General features: G+C 42.6%; 1 protein-coding gene across 5 annotated transcripts in view; it reads left to right on the top strand.

The window, feature by feature from the left end:
- GPM6A (glycoprotein M6A) overlaps window positions 1–13,044 on the top strand; it is a 382,272-nt gene that overhangs the window by 324,261 nt on the left and 44,967 nt on the right. For all 5 annotated transcript variants that reach the window (XM_019534632.1, XM_019534634.1, XM_019534631.1 and 2 more), the window contains one exon: window positions 6,130–6,286. In XM_019534632.1, coding sequence (XP_019390177.1) covers window positions 6,130–6,286 — 157 coding nt within the window. The remainder of the gene's footprint in view (window positions 1–6,129; window positions 6,287–13,044) is intronic.

Below are 13,044 nucleotides of genomic sequence, written 5' to 3'. Positions count from 1 at the left end.
CTCTGGACTGTGGCCTGGAGCTCCTCCAGCTGGCGCGCCAGAGACCCCAGTAGGGAGCAGACCCCGCAAGGGGAGGTGGCCATGCTCCTGGGCCCCAGAACCTGAAAAAGGGACAGGCAGCCCCCGCAGCCAAGAGCCAGGGACTCCGTCTGCGTGGAGCCCGGAACTATGGGCTCCATCTGGGTGGCCGTCTCTGAGGTGCCCAATGGGGGGTCGCAGAGCCTGAGGGGACCCTCGGGGTGCGGTGCGTGCCCATCCGTGTCATGCCTCTGGTAGGCTGGCAACGGCTGGGACTGACTGCTCTGAAGGGTTCACAGGCAGGGTCTCGTGCCCTCCCACGCCCTCTCCTGCGCAAACTCCGTGCTAACTCCAGCACCTGTTTACACAGCCTGTTTGCCCGGCTCTGGTCACGTGGCTCCCTGGGGGGCTGGGCCAAGTAGGGGCCCAGACGGGGGCTTGACCCGGCCGTGCTCCACGCAGCCGCCTCCTCCCAGGGAGCGAGGAGTTAACCCTTTCCCACCACAAGCCCACTTACCTCCAGCTGTGCTGGGGGTCGGCAGGGGGCTCTGCGGCTGCTGAGGGGGTGTCTGGGGGGCTTCGAGGGAGCGGGGGCGCAGCGGGCTTCCAGCCTCTGGAATGGACTCCCTAAGGAGGTGGTGCTCTCTCCTACCTTGGGGGTCTTCAAGAGGAGGCTGGACAGATACTTGATTGGGATGATATGATCCTGGCACCCATTCCTGCCTGGGGGAGGGGGTGAGACCTGATGAACTGTTTAGGTCCCTTCCGACCCTAAGTACTATGATACTATGTTTTCAATTAATAGATAACAATTTAAAATATTTTCTATTGCCATTTTATCCTCATCAACTTAATTCATAAAGGCTCAAGTCTTGACTCAATAGTTCACTAGTCCTGCCTTTGTGGTATTTTGATTTCACAAAGCAGATCCAGATGCACACACGTTTTAATCTCTTCAAAGGGTTTTAGAATTGGTGGGGAGAGTGGGTTAGAAGGTGTGTTTGTTTTTTTTAAGTCTCTCTGTGCAGAAGCACTTGATCCACATTTTCTGAATGTATTCTAGCTGGATAAGTAAGACTTATCCAGAGCATTTGAAAGGATGGCATTTATTTTTTTCTTTACTTACCTTCGAGCAACAATATATAAGGGCCAGAGTCAGCCACCTGCTTGGACTATAGAGCAAATTTAACTGTGCAGAGGCTACTCCTGTTTACAACTAAGCAATAGATGCAGAGCAATACTAAAAGCCTAGTTTTTTAGTTCTAGAGATACACCAGACATTGAAGTACCATTTGAAGAAAAAGTTTTCTGTTAGCTGTCAGCTATTGAAATAAGCCAGTGTCCTTTGTAAGCAGCAATGAACCTTTAGGGTCAAAGTTGTTTCTCTCTCTTTCTCTCTCTCTCTGATGCACACACACGCACATGTGCCCACATGCGTACTCTGACATTCTTGATGTAGGAAGGATGGTCCCCGGTTACCAAAATGTGCAGTTCTACTAGCAGTTATAGTGGTACTATATATACAAGGGTTAAATGGACTCAAGCCATTTCCCTGTCAGAGTTACCTGACAAATTGGAAAGTAGGCAGAGGTGTTTCACTGGTGCCAGCATGGATAGAGTTGTACCATTTTGGAGAGAGTCTATATTAAGACTAAGGTTGTGATTTTCAAAGGAACCTAGGAGTCAAACCATTGGATTTCAGAGGCTGACCAACAAATCTCCTTTGAAAATGCTACTCTTATGCATTTTTTACTTCCAAATCCAAATTGGTATAGCTTCAAATAGCACACTGCAGAATAATAGGAATATTGGATCTGAAAAATCCTAATTTAGACAAGGTCAAGGACCTTGATCTGCTTCAACAGAAGGCAGTAGAAATCTCCCATTCTCTCTAACAGAAGTAAAACATGGGTCCATAACTCTATTTAAAACCAGTGGAAACAGTATGGGGCTCATTCTTTGCTTTTTTATGACCCATCTTTTTTTAATAGGACTGGTGTTTCTTTACTAAACATCTGGATATGATACTCAGTTGAAGAGCACCCAGTTCCACTCCAATTTGGAATCACCACCAGACAGATATGGAGCCCTCCCCACTATCTTCCCAAATGGCTGTGCAAACATGTAGTAGAGGTGATTTCCAGGCATGGGGCTAGTGAGCAGGAATCCTGGCATATTTCTTAGCTTCCAGTCTCTGGAGATTCTCAAGGACAATAAGTGCACAGGGCAGTGTGCATTTCCTGTCTACCCTGCATTATCCCTCCCCCATGGGGGAGGGAGAAGTGGGGAGTGGAGTACTGTGGGAAGCTGCCTGTAACTCCCTGTTCATTCTGCTGAAAAGTGCAAATGTTTTAGGAAGCACTTAATGAAGTGCTCCATAATGTTCCCATTTTTTCCAAGGGTCATTTCTGAAGCAGTTTGGCCATTTTTTAAGTCATTCCTGGGGCGTGAACATCTGTACCCTTGCTCTTTGTAGAGCTTCAAAGGCATTTCAAAGGTCCCTTCCACCAGCCCTCCAACCCCCCACTACTTACCTGGCAGAAGCTGGGCCCAGGTCCCTGCAGCTTGCACCGCTGCCTGCCCCACATGGGCAGGCAGCATGCTTCAGGACTGGGGAAAGGGCCAACCACAGAGATGCTCCAGCAGGCTACCAGAGCATCTCTGTGGAGGACCAAGCCCCCGGTTGCCTCGGTTGCCTGACCCATTTTTTTCCCCTCCAGGGTATTGTTTGACTTTCCAAGGGTCTGATTTTGCTCCCCTGCTGCAAATTTGCAGTGTGGGGAACATTTTTTTTTGTTCCCACATGTGCCTCTTGCAGTCTCAGAAGGGTTTGAGATCCTGGAAGAGGCACGTGTGAGCTCATCTGGATGTACCCAATGGTAGCAGCTGAGAGCTCAGATTCACAGTTGCACCCACCATATCTATCTGTATAAATGATTACATGATTAGCTCCCAAATCATTCATTCAATGTCTCTGTATAAACCAAATGTTTCATTCAGTGCATTGTTATAAAATAATTAAAAGGAGTTATTTTTATAATACAACAAACATGTTAATGAACAATGACGTTTAACGTATGTGAAATTCTCTAATCAATTTTTAAACTTCTAGAATGTAGAAAACTGACTATGTACCCACCTCTTGAATGTCTACATCTTTAGTTGAGGTATCTTATCTAAAAATACCAACTTTTTATATTCATCTGATTGTGGACCAAAGAAAGGTAGCTGAAAAAAAATGTGAAAGTAACTTCAACATTTGCACATTTGTACTGTTAAAGATAAAAGCGTAGTACGTATCTTTACCAGATCTCTTCAGTTCATTGGCCTTTAAAAATGTTATTCAAGATATTTTTAGGTGCTAACTCCATTTGGTAATGACACTTATCTTGCTCTCATCCAGATGCCAACTCATTTATTAACATTTAATAAACTTATTTCAAGATTTTAAGTATTCTCAAAATCACTTAAGACACCTGATTTGGGCCTTTACAGACATCTGAAATGAAAAGTGTGACTTTGAGTCTCAGTTCGTATCACTTGCAATTTCACCAGCTCTTTGAGATCAAAGGTACAGTACTCAGACTTTAAAGCATGTTACCTTAAAACTTACATGACAGCTGCTTCTTGTAGGTGAGCTTTAAAACCAAGTTCCTGAAGAGATTATGACATGAGGGGTTGGGGAAGGGGCAGGAGAGAAGTATTAGCCCAGATATCCTGATCATGTTCACTTTTTCCTGCATTTATAAATTCACCCTTCAAGTTTAAATACCCATCTTATTTTCTTTCTGTACTTGCCTGTATTGTTTTTTGGCCTTTCCATTTGCTCAGGAACTGGCTGGAATTGTATGGTGGGTACAAACATGAACATTGCCACCACCGAGGGTTTCAAACATGTTGCAGGGAGATACAATCATCCTGCTCTTTTCACAACACTAAATAGGATGAATGCAATTAGATAGGGGAGAGAGATTACAGAGGGTGGGTCTCAATGGAGAAGGTTGGAAATGACCCTTATAAAAGAGTCAGTAAGCCTAGGTACAGACATGCAAAAAGCCAGAGGTGGAATCAACCTGAATTATGAGGTCTTCTATAATCAGGCTTAAGCACCACAGTGAAGCAAAAACCCTTTCACAAGCCCCAGTGATAGAGGAATCATTCAGTTGTGATTTGGACTGGTGGGAGGAAGGGTTGCGGCAAGTTCCACTGAGGATTTTCCAGGCAGTGGTGGGGGCTGTAGGCAGATCCAGAATTTAAAAAAGGGGTATGGGAACAGTAACCAGCAGGGGTGGTTGCAGTCTCCTGCTCCCAGCCTTCATTTCCTCCCAACCCCACTGGAGCAGGCAGACTGTGCCATGAGACCAGCAGCCAGGGAGTTTTTTCCAAGTGCCCAAAGCAGGTAAGAATCCATCCCCTTACCTCTGTCCTCAGTGGGACTTCCCTTCCTTCCTATACCCCACTCCCTGCCCCCTGCTGCTACTGTCCCTGGCTGACTCCGAAGTTGGGGGGAGCTTCAGATTCCCCTCTACTGAAACGCGTGGACCATCCTACTTCTGTCCCAGCTGTTCCTGCCCCATTCTAGTCAGGGCTATGCGGGGGCTGTGTGGGGAGCTGGGGTTGGTTAGGGACAGCATCAGTAGTGGTATCAGAAAGGTTCCCCCACCCTGAGCCTGCTTTCTGGGCTGGCGGGAACACTTTGGGGGAGTGGCAGAGAGCAGCCTGCTGCTGCTGTTGTCCCAGCCTGAGACTGGCTCCCATGCAGCCTGGCTTGAACATGGGGCAGGAGCGACTCTGGAGCATCCCTTACCCCATGCTCAGCCTGTGGCAGCAGCAGCAGCAGTGGGTGGGGAGGGGAGTATAGGAGGGGATGTGCTGATGAACATAGTGGGCAAGGGAGAAGGGAGAGGGAAGGGGATTTTTTACCTGGTACAGGGCCTTAAAAAAGTTCCTGGCTTCTGCTCCCATGGTGTCATCTGAAAGGGGAGTGTGACTGTGCCACTGCCCCACCTCTGGATCCACCCCAGCTGGGGGCTAGAATGCAGCCTGGAGGATCTCCTATGATTTAAACCATCCAAGGCTATGTATGCTGTGCTGGCAACCCTTCAAGTACTCAGATCTGTCAAGGTTTGGGAAAGTGAAAAGGTGGCTTAACACCCCCACTTAGACGAAAACTCTGTTAGACAAAACCATATGTCTAGTTTTAGATAGTCTTATTATTTTATTCATACATGAAATATCTTTGAAGTGCTTTCTGTGCTTTGTCAAAAATTAGACTGCTGACTCTTTAGGGTAAAATGGTCTCTGTTTCCCACAGTATCCATCACTATCAATGTCTTTTATCAGCAGGGGGTTTTCAACTCTGTTGTAACACAGATAATTAGTAATCCTAGCATGAGTCAATAGGATTATGCCAATAGTTTTTGGAGAGTTTTGAAATGAAAAAGTGTTATATGGATTTATAACTGTTTTGCTGAGTACGAGTAACAGTACTGAGGGCCAAGTTCAAAATGATGGCTAGGGGTCACTTTTTCAATCTGTGTCTCCAGGCACTTTGCCCATTGCAGATAATGAGAAATGATAACAGAGGTTAACATTGCCATGTGAGAACTAAATGTAACTAACTGTACAGCAATGAATAATTTATTAAAGGTTGTGAAGGAACCTCTTTTTTCATAACTTCTTTCTTTTTAATACATGATTGAAAAGTGTGTTTTTTTAGATAAGAAAATATTATAGAATCCTGTTTTGAATTGCTTTCACTAATTAAAATGTTTTCAGTATTTGTATTGTTTTAACAGATACACAGTAATAAAATCAAATGAGGATGACATTCTAAATTACTTGCATTAAATTGTGCTTTGTTATGGATTCCAAACAATTTATAAATAGCTTTAAGTAAAAAGAACCCATATTTTTTGTATAGTCAACATTCAGGTGTCAGACACATGCCAAATAAGTAGTGTCCTTAAATGCAGTTACCGTTAGAGAACATCATAACTAAAGAGTTTCTATCTGAGGTAAGCTGATGGAAGGGGGTTTCATGATCAAACACTTACATTTCTGAGTCAGCATTAAACAGTTATTAAAATAAATACCTTTCTTTCTTCACAGGATTGACATCTTCAAATATGTGATCTACGGTATAGCAGCTGCATTCTTTGTATATGGAATTTTGCTGATGGTGGAGGGATTCTTTACGACTGGTGCCATCAAGGATCTCTATGGGGATTTCAAAATCACCACCTGCGGCAGATGTGTCAGTGCCTGGGTATGTTAATATGACAATCTTAATTACCAATGCTAATTTCAATTGCATTAACATAGGTTAAGATATAATTAGAGAGGAAATGTGTGTTTCTCTGTTTCTTTTTATATTTTTCTGATATTCTAGCAGCCATAAAAGACAGTGGAAAGAAATGGAATAACAGTAATGGTATTTGTATTAGTTAGGCCTTAGTCATGGTGCAATCTGAATAAAAAATAATTTTAGTAGCTAAATAGAGAGATTGTTGGTCTGAGTTGAACAGAAAAGCTTGTAGTCCCAGCTTTGTTATGTTTCTGGAGGGTTGTCTCCATGTGTTTGTACAATGCCATCAGTAAAGCTGAGCAAGGAGTCTTGTCATAAATATTTTTAAAATCTTGGGGAAAGTTGCTGTTCAAGAAATTAGGCTAGGTAATTAGGCCAGTTGATGGGCCTAGACTGAAGTCTTTCATGGTTTTGTGATTAAAAATGTTAGAGACCTACTCCCACTTCAAAGTGGCCAATAGCCTGGTGGAAAGAGCAATCACTTTGGATGGGGGAGATGTGGATTCGTATCATCCTGCTCTGCTTGATTTGGAACTGAACCTTGAACCCAGGACTCTCTTATCACAAGGTAGTGTGGGCCCAACCATACTGCTGATGATTCTGAGATGTGGCTTTTCAATTTCTCCTGCTGGATGTATTGCACACTGTCTGAATCAGTTAATATTATTTATATATTCATATTTTTCCATGTCTCAGGTAAGGGTCATGATCACCTGGGCATAGAATTCATCTCTCTCTCCCTCTCTCTCTCTCCTGTTGGAGCTGTTCATTTTTATATAGACTGTTAAATAGCCTTTGTGCCAGACAGAGTACAAGCTTCTAAGGGGATGCCCTGACCATCAGGATATTGGGTACTCTAGGATGTGCTGTAGATCTCTCTGTGTTCTTGCCTCTCTCTTTCATTTTGAGCAGAAATTCTTTAGTGGATCTGAGAGAACTTTGTCCGTGAAAATTTCTGAACTGTCATATTTTCAGAAGCAGTTTTTCAGTTAAATTGTTTTGCCAGGAACAATCCAAGCAGTTCTAGACTTCAGGCTCTACTGCAACCTATTTAGTAAATACAAGCTGTAACACTTAATGAGAGCTGCTTGAATAGATCAGGCCCTGCCTAGTTCCTTTATTTATTAGTTTAGAACCAAATTTTGGAATCTTTACTCATATTGGTGAACAGTTACTCAGTTCAAGACTAAGCCAAACACTGCCTGAGCACATCTGCATGTGCAATTAAGTTGAAGCAATAAACTCCGGCGTGATAAGCCGGAGTTTACTGCTTCCCAGGTGCTGCGTTTACATGTGTGCCTGGAAGTGCAGCACATTGAGTTGGGTTGGAGTAGGCAGGCTGACTGCCTAGGTTGGGTTCCGGACCATCACCCTGCCAGCCAGAGGCTGCTCTGACCCAGCTCAACATGCTGCAGAGGGGCTGGCTGGGGCAGGCGGGTGCTTCCATGCAGGGCTAGCTGGCAGACAGCCCCTGAACTGAAGCACTCATGCCCAAGCCAGCCACATCAGTGTCTACATCTACAGTACTTAGGAGTAAAAAACTTGTAGATACAAGTACTATCTTGCTACATAGTTTATAGCACTGCCTAATAGCACTGCATGTGTAGATGTGAGATGTTTACTGCAGAGCTAGTTAGTCAATTCCCAGTAAACATCTCATGTAGATGCATGTCCTTTCTATATATAGCCATTTTGTCTGTTGGGGTTGACTGGCTGAACTCACACTTGGGCCATGGATAGACATGCCATCTGAAGTATTCCAGATGCCTCTGAAGTGCTGCCATGGTATGGGTGCAGAAATTCACCACTGAACTGCCTTAAAAATGGCCAAGTTCTTCAAAAATGACCCTTGGATAAAGAGGACATCCTAACATCTTCACAGAACTTGCAACAGACAGCTCTGCTGTGACTCCCGGGGTAACATACAGTGTTCTGCTTATTTCTTTGGCTGACCTCCCTGAGTTTAGTTTTTATTTCCTTGCCTCTTCTTTCTTTCTATGTTTGAACCTGCTTTGTTCCATCCAGTGTGTTGAGCTAGGGGCAGACATTACATACAAACTGGTATAAGTGATTGGAAACCAGTTTAAACCTGTAACAGACAACAGTTCAGTACATATAGAGGGGTTTCAAAATGGCAGAAACTGGTTTAGGATAGACCTGAATGGATGTAGTATCAAAGTTAACTATTTAGGTTAAACCAGTCATTGAACTTCTGCGAATATCCCCTCCAGACACAAGTTAGGCTTCAGTTTCCTGGCATCCCAGGATGCATTGCAGCCCTGCCCCCCAACTGCCCCCTACCCAAAAGTCAGGCTTGGCTCCTCCCAAGCTTGGCTGCTCCTGTCAAGCTGGGTGGCCCTGCCCCCGGCTGTCCCAGAGCTGAAACAGTCTGCCCAGCCCCACTGATGGTGGCATGGGGGCAGAAGAGGGGGCAAATGCACCCTCACCCCAGCTCTCCCCACCCAGGGTCAGCATGGTGGGGAGAGCGGGGCAGGGCTGTGGCGTTTACAGTTTGGCAGAGCTGCATGGGGGAAAACCTCCCACCTTGGTAGCTTCTCTCCCCCCCACCATTGTGCAGACCCTGGCTGGGAGGAGCCAGGGGGTGTTCTCCCTGCCCACCCCACCTGCAGCTTGGTGCTGGGGCTGATGAGGGGGCTGGAATGAGGCATTTGCAGCCCAATGGAGCTGGAGGGTGTGCACAAAGCATCCCCAGCCTTCTGGCCCTGGCCAGTGGAATTAGCCACCTATTTGGTCAACTGATGAATGAATGTGTATTCTGTTTGTTAATAGTCCAAACTGCACAGCTTAAAGAAAGCTGTGCAGACTGAATCCTTTGTGCCTCGGGCTTTTTGACTATCTGTACTTAGCTTTTAAGATTAGCAAGGGTCTTGGACACAGATGAGATCTTTGTTTTTTCTATGCCTAGTTTTATTTAAATTACCTTACAAATCTGAGAGCAAGGCAACCATACTCTCAATAATATACAGCTTAATAAGCCCTTAAAATTAGAGGCAATCTTGTTTACATATTTATTTTACTTCTCTTGTATGATTAGAAAAATCTTTAGGGATAAGAAATATTTTTTATTTGAAAGGAAATATTTTCAAAGGAGACCATTCATTTCAGTCATCATTTTTCTTTTAATTCTTGCACTCCTTTACACAGTCACCCCACGTAGTAAACTTCCAGCACAGCATATAGAAAATTAGATATGTAAGTCCTATTAAAATAATAAACTTTTACCCCATGGGTCTAGCCCAGATGGTGCTTTTGCTACATGAATCTGATAGTAGAAATTATTGTAATAGCACAGTTGCAAAAGTAATATTATAGTATTGAAGTGTATTAGCACAGAAAATTGACTGCAAGAAAACTTGCTTGTATGAAAGTCTGGGATATTATTTTTTAAAATGTGTTCTTGTGATAAGTGTAGAAATTTTTGAGACAACTCCTATACATTACCTATGTATGCAATTACCTATTCGGAATGGTGTAATATACATGACACAGAGTCTCTGCCATAGAGAAAAAGTTAACTTCCAGCCTCAGATTATTGAATTGCTCTACTTGTTGCTCTTTTTCATGTTAAATCTGTAATAATTTGCATTCATGTCCTAAGTACAATCTTAGCTAGCCATCAACATTACTCTAAGTCAAAAAATCCTAATTGTTTTGTAATTTTATGAAAATGGAATGTTATTCCTTTCCATAAGTAGAAATGTATTCTTGGTATGCCAAGGTCACAGAGTTTTCTTCTAAATGCTAATGAGGTTCCTTCTTCTACTGTCTCTGCCGAAGGAAATACAGAATTCCCCTGGTACCCAGTCTTCAGTTGGAGCTGTCATTCTGACTTGGTATATACTATAACATGTTTTTTCCTTTTTTCCTTTTTTTTTTTTTCCAAGTGTTGTGTGTTTCTACTTTTTCAAAGGATTTTGGATTATAATTTTGTTATTCTTTCACATACTTTTTACTGCACATAATACATTTTGAATGTCAGATTTTACAGATATACATTTATTTCCTTTTTTCGTATTTGGCCATCTAGTTATGAACAATTTGTTATTATATCAGTAGCTTAGAACTTTGGTTATCTAAATGTGGTTTGTTTCAGTAAATTCTTTGTTTATTGCTTGGCTTGGTTATATTTTTACCTTGGGCACATATATTTAGAACAATTTACAAGCAGATTTAATATTGTATTTTGTTACAATACATTTATAAAAATATTCAGCCAAAGCCTTTATTCTTCAAAGAGATATTTCATTGTAAATGTATGCACTGGTAATTTCATTTTTCTGTTAAATACAATTTAGTATTAAATGTATGTAGAAAACAGAAGGGTGTAAATGAGGATACTTTAACCCCGATAAGTATGGGACGTGTCTGCATGTGCACAGTTACTGCTCACTGCTCAGTAACCAAATTTACTGCTCAGTACGGGTATGTGTCTACACTATACATGCATGTCTGTACTGTGCAGTAAATATGGTGACTTATGCCGACTTGAATGTAAATTTGATACCTGTGTTGTGAAAGTATAAAATTTATGGCCAATTAGTTACTGCATAGTAACACACATGTAGACACCTTACTGCACAGTAATACTGTGTGTGTGGACTGACTTTGGAGTAACTTTAGTCCTAAATCAGTCCACACACAGCGTTAATGCACTTTAACATCTGCACATGTAGATGCTGGCCTATTTCTGCTTACTGTGCAGTAACTTACTACACAGTAAATTTAAGCCAGTATAAATGTACATGTGAACATGCTTACTGAGGTCTAATTTAGTGATGCTCCTCATACTATGAAAATATAACTTTACTAAGTTTTGTTCTTGGTCAATATTCAGTGAGTCTTCAGGGGGCTTAAAATTCACAATGTCATTTTGTCCTAGAATTTCTCAAAATTTCTCCTTCAATTTTAAATATTTAGAGAATTGAATGACAGGTGCATATGCATGCAGTAATAACTGAAAAGAGAATTATTTGCATGCTTTGTATATGTATTTACCATTTTAAAATAAAAATATTATAAAATAAGGTGGATAAAATGTCAAGTATAACATTCAGTAACCTCTCTACAAACAAGACATCTCCATATATCACCCAGTAGGAAATGCCTACCTAAAGAAATAGGCCTGACAGAATGCCTTGAAGATCAGAGAAACAAGGTTTTTGCTTTGCTTTGCTTTATTTTGTTTTGGGGGGAGAGGGGGTGGTTGGTAAGATCTTTATTGAAACAACTGTATAGTTGTCAGAGTTGGACCCACATTGGTGATTAAACAAACACTAGTTCTGGCAGGCCAACTCAGGAAAAGATCAAGCTAGATTAAGAACAGGAGCATGCAAACAATTTATCATGGAGTAGAAGTAAATGAAACTACCAATTGCTCTGTCATAGCTGCCCATGTGCATGCTATTTCCTCACAGTAAGAGGAAGCTAACCTATGGTAGCTTAGCCCGAAGTGAAAGAGTAAATTACTTCAGGTTAACGTATCCATTGAGAAGTGTAAGAATAGGTCATTGCCATGGAGCAGTCGACTTGTAGTAAATCTCCATTTTCCCATTACCCTGTTACAACTTGTTTATATGTACATAACCCAAGGCATCCAGGGCCCCTATAAACATGTTGGAGCTGTTATCTGATGCATGACAAAGCATCCCCGCTGCCATTTTGAAATGTAGGGATGCTGAATGCATGTGATGTGGAGACTGCTGGAGCCTGCTAGTTAGTACACTCTAGCAGCTTCCATGTCACATGTATTCAGCATCCCTGCGTTTCAACATGGCAGCGGGGGTACTTTAACTAAAGCTTATCAAATGAGTTTTAGTTAAAGTTCCCCCACTGCTATTTTGAAGCATGGGGCACTGAATACATGTGACATGCTCTGAGAGCTGCTCTACTTAAAGTACCCCCTGCCCCCAACTGGAGCACATGTATAGATGCCCCAAGGGTCAGACTTCTCAATCCCAAGGTATTTAGGTGCCTAAAATTTTGATTAAATTAATTATGGGATTAGATTAGATTACATTACATTAATTATGGGATTTTCAAAATCACTTTGACATGTCCCATTGCAATCAATTGGAATTAAGTGCCTAGGCCCCAGGTATTTGAGAGTCTCATGATTATTGCAGAATCTAAACTTTTCCAAAAGTTTCTAGTCCTTGCAATTACACAAATAAACAAACAAAAGCAGCAGCACAAAACCATGGATGGACATATGGATCGGTGCAGAAGTGTCTTCCTGAGTCTGCAGGTGTGACTAGTGCCATTCAGCATGCTGATAGCAAGCCCTCTATTCTGGATGGTAAAACTTACATCAGCACATGAAACAAGAAGAAAAGAAATTCAGTGGTTCAACCTGCTTACTTTTCCAAAGCAGATATGCCATAGTTCCTAGGCTAAGTACTAGGATCTTCGTGATACCAACCCAGCACTCAAGACTGTGTACATTGTTGCTGCCCAAATGCTCCTAAGCAGACAGAGTTCTCTGCCGCAACTTCTGAATCATAGAATCAATGAGTCAGAAGGGACCTAGACAAATCATCAAGTCTGACCCCCCGCCATGGGCAGGAAGGAGCACTGGGGGTGGGAGGGGTCATAAGACCCGAGCCAGGTGCCTATCCAGTCTCCTCTTGAAGATTTCCAGGGAAGGTGAGAGCACCACCTCTCTGGGAAGCCTATTCCAAACTCTGGCCACTCTTACAGTG

This window comes from Crocodylus porosus, unplaced genomic scaffold, assembly GCF_001723895.1.
Source record: "Crocodylus porosus isolate Cpor-Errol unplaced genomic scaffold, CroPor_comp1, whole genome shotgun sequence".
Classification (NCBI taxonomy): domain Eukaryota; kingdom Metazoa; phylum Chordata; order Crocodylia; family Crocodylidae; genus Crocodylus; species Crocodylus porosus.
This window is presented reverse-complemented; position numbering and strand designations above follow the sequence as displayed.